The 18,587-nt window shown below is 40.7% G+C and overlaps 1 protein-coding gene across 2 annotated transcripts; it reads left to right on the top strand.

The window, feature by feature from the left end:
• The first annotated feature begins 8,067 nt into the window (after positions 1–8,067).
• parn (poly(A)-specific ribonuclease (deadenylation nuclease)) lies at positions 8,068–17,779 on the top strand. 2 transcript variants are annotated; one of them, XM_069665522.1, is made up of 26 exons: positions 8,068–8,144; positions 8,397–8,474; positions 8,565–8,644; positions 8,765–8,832; positions 9,635–9,716; positions 9,888–9,948; positions 10,477–10,642; positions 10,998–11,060; positions 11,143–11,181; positions 11,266–11,308; positions 11,410–11,490; positions 11,613–11,669; positions 12,608–12,685; positions 12,791–12,834; positions 12,950–12,992; positions 13,304–13,379; positions 13,479–13,589; positions 13,686–13,755; positions 13,847–13,902; positions 14,119–14,205; positions 14,295–14,369; positions 14,454–14,631; positions 14,742–14,869; positions 15,346–15,412; positions 15,502–15,665; positions 16,809–17,779. In XM_069665522.1, the coding sequence occupies exons 1-26, from the start codon at positions 8,126–8,128 to the stop codon at positions 16,853–16,855; spliced, it is 2,061 nt and encodes a 686-aa protein (XP_069521623.1). In that variant the 5' UTR covers positions 8,068–8,125; the 3' UTR covers positions 16,856–17,779. The 2 variants fall into 2 exon arrangements, with proteins under 2 accessions (XP_069521623.1, XP_069521625.1); XM_069665524.1 differs by having other exon boundaries at positions 16,812–17,779.
• The last annotated feature ends 808 nt before the right edge of the window (positions 17,780–18,587 follow it).

An 18,587-nucleotide genomic window follows, 5' to 3' on the forward strand; every position in this document is an offset into this window, starting at 1 on the left:
AAATTATAAGACATTTAACATTTAATGTAATAATGTGTTGTGGTGAAATGGCCTTGTACCAAACTGTTGTATCGTGTTGTGCTCATTTACAGCTGCAGTAAGTCCCTGGCTGGATAAATAATCAAACATTCACAGTCTTGTATTGTGAACATTTCAGCTTCTGAACGAGAGAAATGTCTGCACCAAAAATAGAGACAAAGTGTGGATGAGATTCAGTTTTACAGCCTCACGCGAGCAACACAACGCTTAAATTGGCGCAGTTGTTTCACTGACTTCAGAGGCAATAACGGCTCAGAGCTGCTGCTACAACGACTTTATAGACGGGAGATGACGTTGGTTGGAGCAGACGCGTCCCTTGCTGCTGGTTAGAGGAGACAGGAAATGGCTAACATGACCAGAGTGTCAGACTGAATATTAAAGTGGAATGAAATGAGAATTCGGTTTGATCATCGTACTACAAACATGGTACATATTCAAATGAGTGGAAACTCATTCGACAGACTGCGAACCTGGGGCCAATTAATGCAGCAACATTGTCTGCACTGGCTGGATTTGGGACTGCAGGCAGAATATAATGATGCTGTCATGTGTAGTCTGGTGTGTTCACTGAACCTGACTGACACATGTGACAAGTGAAGGACTACGTACACACTGCACACAGCTCATTGTTGCCCCGGGGCCACGGCGGGTTAATCCAGCTGTGAGTTTAAACTTGGCAACTGCGAAGCACACCAAATTTACCCGACTACTACCACTACTACTTATACAATGCTGACCTTAATTCTGAAAGCTCTGAAATGCCAAAGTATGTGCTGTCTCATCCGCAACATTTGAATGCTGCCATATGACGCGGCGTCGGTTCACATCCAGCCAAGGACCTCTGTGTCGCATGGCATTCCTCATCACTCGCGTCACTGTCACTGTCTATTAAAGGAAACACTTAGAGTTTAAGAGGTCTGTTTTAATATGATAATGACATGCCCATATGAACATTAAAATCTTATTAAGTTGCTGTAATCGTCCTGCTGTTCATACAAACTGCAAAAAGATCCTTTCCCAAAGTAAATTCTTTGTTATCCTCCGTTCATGTGGTGTGGGAATCTAAATTCAATTAAATTCAAATCAGAACAACTCAGAAAGTCTGAGAAAAGTTTCGTACACAACTTGCTTAAATGACACACATGGTATCATGAAACCCAGAAACAGGCGAAGGTAAATGTTTGCGTGATGGTCTAAAACATCACGTATTGCATAACAATACTTTGCTCACATGTAATTTGAAATACGATTTTAAAAACCAGCTCCAGTCCAGAAATAATAAATTATGTCTGATATGTTTTTTTCTGCAAAATACGTTTAATTACCTTGTAAAAATCCCCCCAAGGTGTCTCCTCCTTCTCCCTCATTAAAAACTCCTGAATCTGCATAGGCCGCGCCCACTGTGCACATTTCCAACCATCCCCTCCGTCACGAAAGCAAATCTCGTCTCTGCCATCGTTTAGTGGCAACTTGTTGAAACTTTGCTAGCTTGAAATGTTGTAATTAGTAGTAGTAACGTTAACGTTAGTAGTCAGTAGTGAGTTTGCAAAAATTACGATGACGGTTACAGCCGGCTCCTGCATCACCGAAGTGGTTGCCATAGGTTACACATAATGATATGCATAGCGTCACCCCGTCCATTAACAGGATTGGCTCCTTAGGTTTGTGACGTCTCAAACCTGCCAACCTGAAAACGTGTTGTTCAGCCTGTCCTTGGTACACTACAGTTTAAAAGCAGACAGGCCCAGCCAGGTAGATGACTGCTCATGTTGTCCCTGATATGTCTTGTAGCACATGGAGATGTTTACAAGGTTAAACACTGGATTTTCACTGAAGTGGGGCTTCAAACATTCGTTGATGTCCATGTAGAGGGCCCTTCATTAGTTCTGAGTAACATAATACTACACATAGTCTTTGTTAGTGTCCATGTTGTTTCCTCATTTCGACTTAAAAATCCTAAACATACAAAGTACAAGAGAACGACTTCTCAGTGACGTGCACCTGAGTGCAGAATAAATGACTCCACAGTCCTTGTTCTGTATAGAAATGGCATATACAGTGAGCTGAATCAAATATGAGTCTTTGGCAATCGAAGTACATAAAACAAATTAAAACATCTTTCAAAATGTTTTATACCTATGTTCCTTCTTTATTTTTTCCGACAGTTTTGTCTTGCTAAGCTGCGGCCAGGAGGTCAAAAGAAAGACAGGAAAAGAGTAAGTTGGTGGCTAATGTTGGTGAAGAGGGCTAGCAGCATGGAATTAGCTTAGCAGTAGCTACAGGTCAGTGGATTAGCTCAGAGTCAACAAACAAATAAGCATAGAAAAGTGTATAATCCTCCAGCTTTACACCCCTGGAGAAAACACAAGACATAAAAGCCAAAGCCTGTTCCCTCGTCCCTTCATTAAAGACTTAAAAAAACCTCCCGCTGTCCGTACTTTTTGAAATGTCATCTTTGCATTTCAATACCTCACCCCTGCTTTCACGGTGCAGACATTTTCCTGTGACTCCTTTTTTTAGAATAGGCTTATATAAGAAATATCTTTCTATCTTTAATGTTTTAAGAAAAAAATTCCTTCTTTATTTTTTTCTGACGGTTTTGTCTTGCTAAGCTGCAGCCAGGAGGAAAAGAATCGGCTAAAATAAAAAATGCCTGGCTTTTAAATAGCTTTTAATGGTGTCTAATGTTGATTAAAGGGCCAGTTTGCCTATTTTCAACCTCAGTCCTATCATGCTATTATGAAGAGCTAATACCACTATGGTAGGGAAAAAAATGCAATTACGCTCTGTGCCTTTGAACGACGCTATCCGCTTCTCCAATGGGCCCTGGAAAACCTCACGTCATCTGGCGGAGGCCAGGGAGCTTGCTAAACTACACTTCCTCAATCTAAGACGCCCGCATCTGACGTCAAGTCTCATTCATGACTGCAGACCTGAAGATTTCTTTGACAATCCACCGGTATATTTTCGGCATATTTTGGATTCTGTACCGCTCTGAGCCATTGCCTGCAGCGAAACGGTAGTATTTCACTCCAGCGTCTCTCACTGTGCCGTTCCTTTCAGAGGGAGGTGGCGCAATGCACGCTGGATGTTACAGAAATGTAATGGGCGAAACCACGAGCTGTTTGTACAACTTGGACAGTGGATAGTGGCGGAAATGGGGAAAGAGAGAGTGGGAACGACACGTGGCAAAGGGCCGAGGGCGGGAGTTGATCTGGGGCCACCGCATCGAGGACTATAGCCTTTGTATATGGTCAACGATTTAACCGCTGAGCAATTTTAAATATCGTTGCTTCTACTGACTACAGTGAACACCAGCTTTGACTGACAGTGGCTTTTTCCAGGGGCCAATTGCTCCTTTAAGAGGGCTAGCAGCATGGAATTAGCTTAGCAGTCGCTCAGTGGAATAGCTCAGAGCCAACAAACAAATAAGTACAGATATAGCATACCACATTTGCTAGATTCTGGCTGTTACAAGCTTTTTCAAAGTAGCTAAACAAAGTGAAGAAGAGGGAGAAGGAAAAGCTGCCACTTGCATTAAAACAAAACTAGCTAAGAATGCTAGTAACAAAAGCCTGGAGGCATCTACTGGTGATGCACAGACGGAAGCTAACTAGTAACTAAAACATTAGCTTAAAAGCATCAAGTTCTAGCAGCAACACTGCCTCAGCTACAATGAGAATGGGAACGGGGGAAAAAACAGACAGAGACAGGTATGAGGATGTTTTAAGGATGCCCCCCCGCAGGCACTCATCCAGCCTTTGTTGACCCAATATTCCTCTGTTCCCTCTAGTCCCATGCCCCTGCGCGCTGCAGGGGGAGAGTAACCCAAATACATTTTGTATGAAAAGTTTTCTAACTCAGTCCTGAAATATCATATTAGTTTCAGCTGAAACTGAGAAATACACAGTCAAGTCAGTTTTATTTATGAATAACAAATGTCTTCTTTCTTTCCTTGAATAAAAGCTTGATAAAAGCTTTTCAGGAAAAAGTTGAAGCAACGACAAGAAGGGCAACAGAGACAGGATCCTCCTTTCAGGATGGATAGAAATGCACAATCATGGATCAAGGATATCAAAAACAATTTGTTGTACAGCCAGCAGCAACCACAAAACCATCAGACAAATAATAAAAAGTTCAAGTACGAGTGCAACATAAAAATCACATTGAGTTATCTAAAAGGCCAGTGGCAGCAGGGACACTTGTGTTTTTTTTAAGTCTAACGGTGCTTCATCTTGGCAGGTTTGTATCTGCGGCCAGACAGAGGGAACTTGAACTCCCTGGATGTGGATGCAAGGATTTACTGAGCCGTTTCAAAGTCATAACAAAAGATGCTGTGTGAGAGATTGGACCGATATTAGTAAATTACAGCATGGACAATCAGGATGACATAGTTATACACAACTCAACTTCATTTAAAGACATAATCTTGAAGTTTTTAATGCAAATAAATGTCTGTTAAGTCTCTATCTATCACCGAATGAGGTAACACAATGGTGATTGAGCGTATGGCCCACTGATGAAAGCCTTTGCATTTGCAGTATTACAGACTGGGTGTCTGTGGCCGGAGTGGCGCCCCAGTTAGTGACGCGTTTTCCATCAGCCAGCAGTGGTTGGTCTGCCAGAGAGGGTAGGCGGAGCTAAGCGGCTGCTTTTCTCTGTGCAAGTGTTGCGAGTAAACAGTAATCTACCATGGCTGAACAAACAAAGAAAAGATCGATGACTACAGATACAACTTCAAAAATAAGTGAAAATCCAAAGAAAAAGAAACAAACTCGACGCTCAGCTGAAGGCAAACAGTCTAAAAAGGAAAGCGAAAATCAAGAGTTACAACCGGAGCCAACCGTGGACGTCACACATGAGACACTGTCTGGATATCTGGGAAGCATGCTCCCACTACTACCGTTTATCACCATAGGTGCCGCCTAAGAGAACAAAACTGAGATCTTCGAGATTATAACTTCACTTTTTGTAAGACTCAGATGCTGTTTCCTCCTGTATACAGTCGATGTACACATGGTGACTTTAAAGACTATAAAGGGTGTAGGTATGTTTTTGCTAAATGCACACTTATATCTACAAACATCTACAAAGTTTCACTTGCGCTCAGGTTCACATATGCAACACTCTCTGTGAAGTGTGCTCCAACAATTACCGTTTATCACCATAGCTGTCGCCAAAGAGAACGAAACTGAGACCTTCAACATTACCACTTTAAGTATCACATTTCCTGAAAACATGCAGTGCTTCACATTGCAAAAATACACATGAAAAAATGACTAAATGTTAGAAATCCAAAACTAAAATCAGTATCAAAGTCAAATCCAAACATAAAACCAATGATTTAAGAAGCTTGAGCTCAGTCTGTCACATTTTTCCAAACTAAAAGCCTGAGTTTACAGAGAGGTCTATCATTTGAAGGCATAACGCCCCCCTAAATTGCTCACATCTCACTCTTCATCAAAGAGCAAAAGTCATTTGGAGAGATCGATTTCCTGACATTGATAGCGGATGTTTGGAGTCGAACTAGAGCGAGCGTCTCATCTCTGACTCACTCACCAGAACAACACGCTGATGGTGAAAAGAGCAGAAAAACCTTTTAGGGCATATGTTTCCTCAGAAAGTAACTCTGGTTTGAGCCCAGCTGCTCGACATTTCCATTCAATATGTAAAAAACCTTAAAACCACATTATGATAATCATTTCTTCACGCTGGGGAAAGTCGAATGAATATGTTTGCAGTTTTCAGCACCACAGATTTCCCCATTTGTGAGCATGTGTGGGGGAACCTTAACAGCTGTAAATCTGAAATGACACCTTAAAGGTCATTTCAAAATAAAGGCCTCCCATAGATCAATTGTGATTTAACTGTCCTCTGTTAAAGTTCAACGCACACACACACACACACACACACACACACAGACAAACACACACACATATGCTCAGTTCCACTCATTAACCATATTTAATTAAATCTGTTTAAATTGGCTTGTCATTTACATAGCGTTTGTCACCATGTTGTTCGCTGCTGTAATGTATATTTGTGTCATCCTGATGTGTATTTGTTTCGTCCTTCGTCCTTATTGTTCTTACTTGCTTTTATAAGATGATTTTTAACCTCAGTGTGCATTTAAGTAATTATTTTCTCCTCTGCTTGTTGTAATTTTAACAGAATACAATAATTATAGTCTACAAGGACGGTACAAACTGTCTACATCCAAGCCAACAAGGTAGTAAACTCTGCAAACAAAGGCATAACAGAAGTGTGTTGCAGGCATAGATGACTTGACTAACAGAGAGGAATATATAGATCTGTGTCGTGTATTTAAAGGCCTTTCATCTGAATAGACTTTATAATGCATATTTTTCAAATACTTGTCATAAAATGTATAATCCTCCAGCTTTACACCCCTGGAGAAAACACAAGACATAAAAGCCAAAGCCTGTTCCTGCTTCTCTTCATTAAAGAGAAAAAAACACCCGCTGTCCGTACTTTTTGAAATGTCATCTTTGCATTTCAATACCTCACCCCTGCTTTCACGGGTGCAGACATTTCCCTGTGACTTTTTATTTTAAAATACATAATATTTGCAAGAACTGGCCTGCCTCTCAGAGAGTCTGTGGCAGGTGTATCGCCCCCCCCGACTTCAGAGACACCACCTGAAATCACGTCAGGAATTAAACTCAGTAGCATTTCGTCAAAACTCGATCCACAGTAAGAGCCACGAATCCAGCTCACATGCAAAGAAGATTGTTTTGGGTACTTTGAAGAAGATGTCTTGGTTGTCAATTGTCTACAATTTTAATATAAGAATTGGGGTTTATTGCCAAGAAGGTTTACACAAACAAGGAATTTGTTTGGGTGTTTTGGTGCAGAACAATTATAACAGAACTAGAATAAAGATATGTAAAATACTTAAATAGAACAAGATAAGAAAGGCAATAAGAATACAAATATAAAAAACAATACGTATAATACAAAATATGTACAACAGGTGTGATTAAAAACTGTACAGATGTGCAGGATATTGGTGAGTGCAAAAAGCTTACAGTATCAAATTAAAAATAGTGTAGTGTACAGACAATATATGAGTCCAGTGTATGATTGAAAGTCTTAACATTCATGAACTGTTGAGTGACTGAGGGGCTGGATGAGAGTCTGTGCCATGTGAGGGGGTGGGGCGGGCCCCGTCACTGTTGATGAGGCTGGCAACCGAGGGGAAGAAACTGTTCCTGTGTCAGGACGTTTTGATCCTGATGGACCGCAGCCTCTTGCCAGAGGGGAGGGTCTCAAAGAGACTGTGTCCGGGGTGAGAGGGGACGGCCACAAACTTACCTGCACGCTTACCTCAGGATCCTGGAGGTGTACAGGTTGTGGAAAGATGGCAGATTGCAGCCAATCACCCTCTCTGTAGAGCGGATGATACGCTGCAGCCTGCCCTTGTCCCTGGCAGCAGCAGCAGCGTACCAGACGGTGATGGAGCAGGTGAGGATGGACTCAATGATAGCGGTGTAGAAGTGCACCATCATTGTCTTTGGCAGGTTGAACTTTTTCTTCTGCCGCAGGAAATACATCCTCTACTGTCCCTTTTTGATCCCCAATTATTTTTTTAAATTAATACTTATGATTATTAGTCGTAGGCCTATATAATTGTAATCTGAAGAGAATTCAAGCATAGATATATAGTTATATAGATAGATAGATAGATAGATAGATAGATTTTTTCTGTGAGCTTAGTTAAAGGAGTGGGTAATATAAATGTATGGCTTGTTAATTTATTTTCAACCTCTTTACATTACACCAAAACATCTGATGCAGTTAAACACAAACTGGGTAACTTTGCAACCCTCATATAGTATAACAAATAACCTGATATAAGTAATACAAATGATGTCATTTTAAAATAGTAAATATTATCTCTCTCAATAACGTCTCCAATGTATGTATATATATGCATATAGCTTTTAGGCTACTGAAACACTGAATCTGTGCGCGAGCGGCCCCGGAAGTGTTTGTTAACGGTTAAAAGCCAGTTGACGTAGCTAGCAAACGTTAGCTGTCAGCCGGGTTCAGTCATTGTGCAGGGATGGAGGTGACACGCAGGAGTAAGTAACCAGCCAGATATTACTCTCTGAATTTTTAGCTCGCTATACACATTATGATCATTCACAACGGAGCCGTAACATGATATACATGTAAAATAGGCAAGACTATTTCTGTGTTTGTGCTGCTAACTGGCTAGCTAGCTCGCCGTGTAGCTAGCTGCACAGCTGCGGGTCTCTGTGTGCCTCTGCAGGCGGCTAGCACGCTTTCATCACGCTAACATTACTGATGTAGATGCACTTTCCCTTATCCAGATTATAAAGACTGTTTAAACACGGTGTACAGCGCGATAGAGGAGGCGGACTTCCTTGCCATCGATGGAGAATTTTCAGGTAACCTACCGTGTCTAAGTTTAAGCAGAGGTTGAGATTTATAAGCAAAGGCGGAGTATAATAATTGTGACATGTATAATGTGTGTTTAGGGATAAGCGACGGTCCTAATGTCAGTGCACTAACCAACGGGTTGGACACACCGGAGGAGAGATACACGAAGCTTAAAAAGGTTTGCACAGTTGTATGATTTTTGCCTTCCTCCTGGCTTCCATCCACAGTCCTGCAGGCACAATCTGAACATGTCCACTATTTCTCTCTTTAAACTCTTTCTTTTTTCTCTGCCCGCCAGCACTCCATGGACTTCCTGCTGTTCCAGTTTGGATTATGCACATTTAAGTACGACCAGGCAAAGTCAAAGTGAGTCAGATCTGTTTAACAAACACAGAATTATTGATCTGATACTTATATTTCCGACTAATTTGAATGTATAAACACTTTCAATCAGCTGATTTAAATGGCTTCTTTATTCAACCAATGAAATGTTAAAAATGTTTCTGACAAATTGATTCCTTGTCGTTTTTATGGAAAAAAGCTAACTTGTTGCCAGTCCTTTGGGAGACATGCTTTTTGGACTGGGCACCCAGACAAAACAAATGTGTGCATGTTTTCACACTAGACAAGTTAGAGGTACTCTGTGTACAATCTCCCGATTCAAGCAAGGCTGGATTACCAAGCGGCCAACTGCCCTGAGGCCCCAAAAGCCTCAGTGCTTACTGTGTGCCAACTAATTGTAGCTGATTTGATTTGAATACATTTTTTGAGTATGTGACACTAGAACAAAATAGCATCTAACATGGTGAGGCCCCAAAGAGGGTTCTCCCTTATAGGCAGAATTGGAGGCCAAGTCTTATCAAGGGTCCTTTTTTATCAAAATGTGTTTAAAGAAATTATAATGCAATAAACCAGGACCATGTAGTATTTTATTATGGAAAACTGCGGGGTTAACAGGTTAATTTAATTGATGTTTCTCACCTTTTTTTGTTTTCAGTTGAAAATTGTTCAACCGAACTACAGTTTACATAGATTTCCTCCTCCATTTGCCAACTAAATGCTAATAATAGAGCTCATCCAGCTCTCTCTGACTTGTAATATACTCCCAGACACTGTTATGATCTCGCTAATCCTAATTGGTCTGTTTCTTGTACTCCTGTCTCTGCAGGTATATCACAAAGCCTTTTAATTTTTATATATTCCCCAAACCGTTCAACAGGACGTCCCCGGACATAAAGTTCATCTGTCAAGTAAGTCAGTGGTGCTCCTCATGGTTATTGATAGCTTCTGTGTGATGAATGACTTTTGATAGAAAAAGTTATTGTTCCTGAAAATGCCTGGTCAACTATAACAATATGGCTTGTCTGTTGGCATTTTGTTTGATAGTTGTGAAAATGTCAGATCATCTTTTGTCATTTCAGAGTTCCAGTATTGACTTTCTGGCCAGTCAGGGATTTGACTTCAACAAGGTGTTCTGTAATGGTGAGTTCAACACAGAATGGCTTTGACTCACGATTATATGTAGTGTCTGTTATCAAACCTCAATATTTGATGACTGGCTATTTTTTCATAGCACCACATGTCAGACTTTTAACATATAGGAAAGTGGTATTAAATATTTGGTCAGTTTTTTAATTCATTTGATTTGATGTAAATCAAAATATGGTTTGTTTTGTACTTGAGTTAATTTAAGCAAAGTTCTTGAAATCTTGAAGTAACTTATTTTCAACGATGTGGTGTCACTGAAGGTAAAAGGGATATACTGTCATTTACCGTCAGTTACTAAAGCTATGCAGGCTTAACTGAACCTACAAATGCTGCTATTGTTTGTCTTCATTTTCACAGTGCTGTTATTGTTATCAAGTGTTTAAGAAAAGAAAACGCACATCTTCTTCCCCTTGCTGTAGAACCTAGCTTTGAAGTTGTCTTGGACAGCAATTGTGTAAAGCCACCGTAGAACTTGAGTTCACTACAAAGAAGTAAAATTGAGTTTCTTCTGTTGTCTCATAGGAATCCCATACCTCAATCAGGATGAGGAGGCCCAGCTGAGGGAGCAGACGGAGGAGAGGAGAAATCAACATGCTAACGGTGTAGGGACACCATCCTACATCTCTCCTTCCTCCAAAGGCCCCGCACACGTACCTGAGGAGCACAAAGACTTCATCAACAAGGTCATGTAAGTGTTGGAGCACATGCGGAGCACTTTCCTCCTCTTTCTTCATATGATAAACCCACACACTTAGATCCCTCTTAAAGAAGAAGTGCTGTGGCTCATGTTTCAGTTCATGATGGTACAAAGAGCTGTAGACTTTTGTATGAGGATTGAGACATGATGGAAGAAGCTCAATACTTTCACACTAACATGAGACGGTTGAGCTGATTTGCACCCTGGTTATCTTTCCTTGTGAGGGACCATTTGGTATTAAAATAACTGGACATACACAGAGGGACCTAAGAACGACAACACAAGTTAACCACAATTTTTATTGTTTATTTTTGTCTCTTGATTCTCTCTACTGTTTTACCCACAGAGAGAAGGTTGAGGCTCTCTTCACTAACTCGGAGAAGACTTTGGACTTGGAGCCATGCACTGGGTAAGCTAGCCCATCTCTCAAAGTACTATACCTACAATGCATTTGTGTATCATATGTTAATCTGTTTATATTACCTTACCAGGTTTCAGAGAAAGCTGATTTACCAGACGCTGAACTGGAAGTGAGTGTTTCTCACCACCTTGCCTTATCATTGCTGCTATTGTGTTGATTTGTACAAGACTTGAGATTTGTTTTGCTCACACAGGTTTCCCAAGGGGCTTCACGTGGAAACCGTGGAAACAGAAAAGGTAAAAACATGTTTTCCTCCCAACAGATTTCGCCCTTCGCTTTTGTTTTCCTGTGTTTGTGAAATATGTAAAATATTGATGCGAGTTCTGTATGTGAGCAGAAGGAGCGATTCATTCAGGTCAGCAAAGTAGATGAAGAGGAGAGGAAGAGGAGGGAGCAGCAGAAACTGGAGAGGGAGCAGGTGAGTTTGGGTTCATGATCACTTGTATTTAAATGTTGTTGTCACAGTTGAAGAAAAAACTTTCTTTCTAGTCTTTATTTGTATCTTAATATTATTGCCCTGTACTTTTCCATGCCCATCAGGAGGAGCTGAATGATGCTGTTGGATTCTCCAGAGTCATCCACGCCATCTCCAAATCTGTGAGTCAACACCGTCGATTTTCAAATCATCTGTAAATCTGCTCTATTATTCTAGGAATTGTGTTTTAACTCTTCAACTGTTAGCAGTTGTAATGCATTACTCAGTTCCATCGCATTGTTACGACCCGGCTCTTGAGAGGAAAAGGGAGGCAAGATAAAAACAGTTCATGGTAAAACCTAGTTATTTATTTACAAAGAAAGTGTGATTGTTTTACCACAACAAAAGTGAGGCAAACTGAAAAGGGGCCTGTGGGTGCTGCTCAAATCAATAAATAATTATAACAAAAAGAGGACTCAAGAATAGTGTTCTTAGCTCTCGTTTAAAGGTAAAACACAATAGAAACAACTGAACTATTCAAACCAAACCACAAGTGAAACAGCATCCCTGCACGTAGTGTCTCTAACAAATGAATTCTAAACTTGAGTGTGTATAATACTAAAACTAATCCCTGGCCCAGTCCAGGCACCAAAGCAAGTGCCTCAGAATAATGAAATATAACAACTAGTTCTGCTTAGAGCAATACACAGTTTCAAACAATTGCAAGATTTACACTAACGGGAGGCACAGTGGCGAGCTGAACTCAAAAGCTGCGCCCTGAGTGAAAGGTTGGCTAAGCCTTTTAAAGGGGAAGTCGGCAGTACTCACCTCTGATTGGCGTGTTGTTCTGGGCCGGCACCAATCAGTCTTCTCCAGCCAGCAGCGCAGGTGTTTGAGATATCCAGCCTAGAGGAACACACGACTCTCCCAGCCACAGACAATCAACACACTCAACATAATAAGTTACCACACGGAGGTGTATGGCAGCGGCCGTAACAGCATCAATGCTGGAGCTTATTGCAGTATAGTGCTATCATTCTGTTACTTAATCGTGTTTTTCTGGTTGTTTTTGGCTTTGTGAAAATTGACTTTCTCCTAACCGTTTTTATCCGACACACAGGGTAAACTTGTGGTTGGCCACAACATGCTATTGGATGTGATGCACACCATTCACCAGTTCTACTGCCCTTTGCCTGAGGTAAAACATGATTTTTGAATACTGAAACTTTTTGGCTGCATGAAATGGCTGTTTTTAAGGAATGTGTGATTTGTGAATAATTTATACCATTTCTCTTTTCTTCAGGATCTTCAAGACTTTAAAGAGGTCACGATGTGTGTGTTTCCAAGGTAAAATTCCTCTCCTACTCCTAAATGTGTTTACTTCTTTTAACAGCTGAGGCTGTTTGATGCTCTTTTTCGCTTTTAAATGTTCAACTCATTAATTTTAACTCTCCACTTGCAGACTTCTGGACACAAAGTTGATGGCTACCACCCAGCCTTTTAAGGTAAATAATCTCCCTCAGGGCTGGTTGGGTAACCAGGGGAACAAGTTACTGGTGGTGGAAGAGATATTTATGGATGTTGCACTTCATAGGAAAGTTATTGGACATCATTTTGGTTTAGACAGTTATCAACCCGTAACCAGATAACCCAGTGGCATAGTCTTTGCTTGGTGTTCTGGCCACAGTGGTGCAACGGTAGCTCTAAAATAACCTGAAGATCTTCCTTCAAATCTACTAGATCACTCGAAATAAATATAATGTTCAAGAAAATATGTAAATAAACATTGATTGATTATTTGTTTTGTGTGTTTCAGGAGATGATCACTAACACGTCTCTGGCAGAGTTGGAGAAACAGCTGAAGGAGAGCCCATTCAAGTCACCGCAAGTTGGTGAGTAAATGCATTGAAAAAAATTTTCCCGAGCTGTTTCCAATCTATGAAATCCTGCTCACACTTTTTTTTTTTCCTTCTTTGTGCTGTTCCTATCAGAAACTGCAGAGGGGTTCCTCAGTTATGACACAGCCCAGGAGCAGCTCCACGAGGCTGGATACGATGCCTACATCACTGGCCTCTGTTTCATCGCAATGGCCAACTACCTGGGTAACACAACAATCACACTGATCCTGTTAGTAAATAAGAAAACAAATGTCTAAATGCACGTGGCTGAACTTGGTCTGCTGGACTGTTTCTCTACAGGTTCTTTCTTGACTCCACCCAAAGCGTACATCTCGGCTCGCTCCAAACTAGTTGAGCCTTTCTTCAACAAGTAAGAGATGCACTGAGATGTATTTAATTTTCTAGTTTCTTTATTAAACCATGAACAATCCCATGATTCTCTTCTTCTCCTCTGTTTTCAGGCTTTTCCTGATGAGGATAATAGATATTCCCTACCTCAACATCACAGGTCCAGATTGTGAGTAACATAATGTCACACAGCAGTGCGATATGTAATGACCACCAGGAGGCAGACAAACGGCAACACAAAGTCCTGCTAGTTGCTTTAACTCTCTGCCAGCTACTTGCAACTTTAGCTTTTGATTTACTTTTGATTGAAGTGTTAAGCTTTATATCAAAACTGTCACCATCTCCACTGTTGCTGATCCCATGTTTCTGTCTTCTGCTCTCGCAGTGCAACCTAAAAGAGACCACGTCCTGTATGTCACCTTCCCGAAAGAATGGAAGACCAGTGACCTCTACCAGCTCTTTAGTGCCTTTGGTAACACTTGCTTTTTGCCTCATAATTCTGCTTTCACACAGATATGACTCATTGCTTTCACTCACTTTCTACTTCTGTAACCCACACAGGAAACATCCAGGTCTCATGGATCGATGACACGTCAGCATTCGTGTCCTTGAGTCAGACCGACCAGGTTCAGATAGGTGAGTCTGACACCCCCGGCTGTGTGCACACACCAGGCTGGACTTATTGAAGTAATCTGTTAAACTCTCCCACTCATCCCACAGCTATGAACACCAGCCGCTATGCAGAGAGCTACAGGATCCAGACATATGCAGAGTACATCCAGGGTAAACAACAGGACAAGGAGAAGCTCGGCCAGACGCCCAAAACTTGGGGAGAGGACGGCTGGGTGAAATCTCACTACACCTCCTCAACCACTTCTGCTGGGTTTGGATATCCTAGGTACACCTGTGCAGATATACACTACATCTTTCCACTAAACAGTCACTCCGTTTACCTCTCTGCTTGATAGTCTCTGCAGGTATATATGATGTATGGCTTTTCTTTTCTAGAGGTTTGAGGAAACGCAGCATCAGTCCCGTTCAGGGAGAGCAGGGGGCCGGAGACGCTGTAATTACAGATGGCTGGAGTCACTACTCGTACCCGGATAACAACGGCAGCAAGAAGATGAAAACTGATGGTGTGTGAACGCATACAATACTTTACTGTTTCAGTGTGGTAACAAACGGCAAGGTTTCCCTAGCAAAGTACTCAACAGAGATTCAGTTTGCCCTAAAGGAGAAGACAGGTGGTGTTGTGATCACAATCTGTTAGATTAACTAAGTCAAGGAAGGCTGGGTCATTTGTTAAAAATCAGATACATTCCTGACTGAAGACGGGCATAAATAAAATATAATAATAATAATAATAATATATCAAAATCTTACATGTCTTTTCTGCAGCAAATTAAAATATGCCTGTCTTTATCCATTACTACACATTGGTCCTTTAACTTCTTTGTTTTAGCATTGTTTAGCCAGCACAAGCCATGTGATGGTTGGTGTTACACATACGACCGTAGCCCTCCTAATGTAGTAAAATACAGTGGATATATATATATGCTGCTTAATGAAGTCTAATTTAGTCTTTTATGCACTGGTTGTCTTTGTTTCCTAGCATCAAGTGAACAGGCAAACACAGAAGCTGTTGAGAGCAAAACCTCAGAGGGCTGGCTGAAGACAGCGTGAGTAAATTGGACCTGATTATTTGGCTCTCACCGTTTATCCTTTTTGTGCTGATAAAAAGTATTAAAATTGTTACCGTGCCCTGCAGAGACTCATCAGATTCAGCTGGGTTAAGTCCGGTCCCTGACGAGGAAGAACCTCCTGAGGGCACAGATCGAGACTGTGATGCTGATGGGACGGTCACCTGGCAACAAGCCCCAACAACCGGCCACGGGAGGAAAGGTCAAAAGGACAAGAAAAAGAAGACAGAAGGTGTGTTTGTCAGTGCGAGCGCTTATTTAACCTTTGAATCTGCGTGACAGTTCAAGTGGGTAACAGAAGCTGGACATAAAATCATGACTCCTGCTACTACCCCATATTAATCACTTTAACATTATTTATTTATTTATTTATTTATTTATTTATTTCAGCTTCAAAAGTAATCAAGTGATTATTATATTTTAGCATGGTTTCATCAGGAACTGCTAGAAGTTAATGCAACAAGACTTCCCTAAATGTGGAGTAACAAAATGTAAAGGAATATAGGACGATGATTGAGCTTCTTCTTAGTCTCTATAAACAGACTTTTGCAGCAAGTTCAGCTAACAATCCGTTCTGATCAAAAATTCAACTTGAGATAAATTCCCTTGATGCTTTTTCACAAAAGCTGTTCAGCGTTAAGAATTCCCGACTTCCTCGAATGCATCAGAAATGATCGATCCAACCTCTGTTCAACAAACGAGCATTTTAAAAGTAGTTTAAACAATGCAGCACACGGAAAAGGAAGTCTTGACTGAAAGTCATTTATATCGCTAACCGCTGGCTACACGTGCGACATGTTCACCGTTGTCCCAGACGATAGCTGATGGCTTCTGAGATTGCTTGATGTGTAAATAAGTTTATTTAAACTAAAAAGTTGATGATATGTGAAGTTTGGGTTCTGTTAGTTTGCAAAGTGGCCAAAAAGTCAGTTATTCCAGGTTTAAATCAATAAAAATATAACAGTTTTGCAGTTAATGAGTTTCAGAATTTCAACATGGTTCTTAAATTTATGCCTCATTGACTTAACTTTCTCTGCCATTCATATAAAGTATGATACATGTATGATAAAGATACATATGTGTTGGAAAGCTGCTGACATGAAGGCATAAAATGATGTTGCACAAAAAGCTTTTGAAGGACATGTACAGCACTATTGACTTGTGCAGTTGTGGCAATTCTGAATATCTCAATTTATCTTAAAAATAACCACAGTATTATCTGTGACTTAAATTGCTTAGACGTGTAGTTACTGTACCAAAACTGAGCCAAAAGTTCAAAGAGTAAATGTGGCAACTGGCAATATTTCAGTGAGATAACTTGCAAGGAGTGTGGCTCTTGTTCTTATCTTTCAATGTCTCTCCCTCTCTCATGCAGCAGCTGAGTCTACAACATCCCTGTTTGAGGTCCCAGAGGTCTGGTAGCAGGAGGTGTGGAGTGGAGAGGCCGCTGTCCCACGCTGAGCTGCTGCTCTGAGTCTCTTCTTAAGCACTTCAGGCGTTTTCTTCTAAGGTTGTACATCACTGGGAGAGGTGCACGCCCTAAATTCATTCGTTCACTCGACAGCTGTGGATACCGTGTCCAAAGCTACCAGCCGGGCTGCTTGACTGGACTGTTCAGAGAGAGAGAGAGAGAGAGAGAGAGAGAGAACACAAGCCATAACGACAGCTGCCATATTTTCATTTTGTAAAAGAGGAGCAGGCAACTCTTCTGGGTAAACGCGCACACACACACGGCTCACACACAAACAGCACTTGAATCTTAAAACTCCACCAATGTTCATTTACTCATCGACGTGTTCAGACTTGAATCTGCCACCACAGCCATGCTGTCACTTTGAAATCAATTTTAACGACACCATCACCTCCACCTGTCTTATATTTTGTGTGTGTGGGATGTGTGCAAGTTTGTGCATGTGAGAGAAATGTTACTTTGTATCCCTGTGAATCCTTTCATAAAAAAAGAGATACAAAAAAAACACCTGAAACGAGCTGTAGTTTACAATGTCTGGGTTATTTAGTATTTTAATGCAGTCAGATAGTTTTTCTCCATTTTAAAAGAAAGTTATATCACTTCCCCAGTTTTATCGAACGTGTATAAGCTTCTCGATGATAATGTGATGTTTAATATGGGTGGCAGCCTTCATGAAAGGTGCTTGTGTTTTTTTTTGTACAGAATTGGTTTCTTTACCTTTTTTGTGTTTAATGTTTTGTAACTGTGTCAACCTGCAACAATGTAAGAGTATGTTCTAATGCAAAATGTGTAAACGTTAAGACGAATACATTTTTGTATCAGATAAAGTTTAAAAATCTTAAAATATTTCCTTGGAAAGGGAAAAAATTAAAGAATGTTTCTTAGTATTTCTGTTTTTTGTCTTGTGTTAAACCCGAGCCAGTTGTGCACTCTCTACACTTTGGCACTATTACTTAATGAAAATATCTATAGACGTTTGCTTTCCTATTAGGTTCTGTTAAAACAATCATCTGTGCCTCATGGGGCTCTTTTTAAAACAGTGAAGTAAAATGTATCATTTCTACAGACATTTGCTCCACATTTTTAACATTAACTAGAAAAATCAGCCTTATTAGCCATGTATGTGTACAAGATCTTAAAGAGAGATACACCTAAAGCAAAGTTAACAGTTAGTTCTGACCCAGTAATCTGATTGGACAAGAGGCATTCCATGAGTGCTGATCCAGAGAACACCACTGTGTATCACTCCGCCTCAGCCAGGTGTTCTGAATACTGTTAATAAACGTTACAGAATCAGAATCGCAGTTAATTGCCAAGTAGGTTCACACATACAAGAAACTTGCTTTTGTGCATGAAAATTATCACAGAGGCAGCCATCTGTGGCGGCACCATCTTGGTTACTCCAAGAAGACCGTGTGTGTCTACATTGATGAAGCTGGTACCTCTGAATCACACTGCAGACTCTTATTTCAGATTGATGATAAATTAAAACCTACAGATAAATGTACATGATGAAAAACAGCTGGTCTGTGGTAACCTGTAGACACAGAGAGCAGGAGAATGTTTGGGTTGCCTGGCAACAAAAGTCCAGTTTTAGTTAAGTTGTGGAACTAGTTGAGTTGGTAAATATCAATCTGTTGTTGTTGTTACTTTTTACTACTATTTGTGTAGCTGTTGTATAAA

Source organism: Semicossyphus pulcher, unplaced genomic scaffold, assembly GCF_022749685.1.
Source record: "Semicossyphus pulcher isolate SPU_LCO1_2020_fin unplaced genomic scaffold, fSemPul1.0.p SCAF_17, whole genome shotgun sequence".
In the NCBI taxonomy this organism is placed as follows: Eukaryota; Metazoa; Chordata; class Actinopteri; order Labriformes; family Labridae; genus Semicossyphus; species Semicossyphus pulcher.

Bases quoted from the DNA above. Each gene is read 5' to 3' on its own strand.
- parn (XM_069665522.1), top strand. The intron at 8,833-9,634 runs GTGAGTCAGATC...CTGTCTCTGCAG, and splicing joins TACGACCAGGCAAAGTCAAA to GTATATCACAAAGCCTTTTA. The intron at 14,870-15,345 runs GTGTGTGAACGC...TTTGTTTCCTAG, and splicing joins CAAGAAGATGAAAACTGATG to CATCAAGTGAACAGGCAAAC.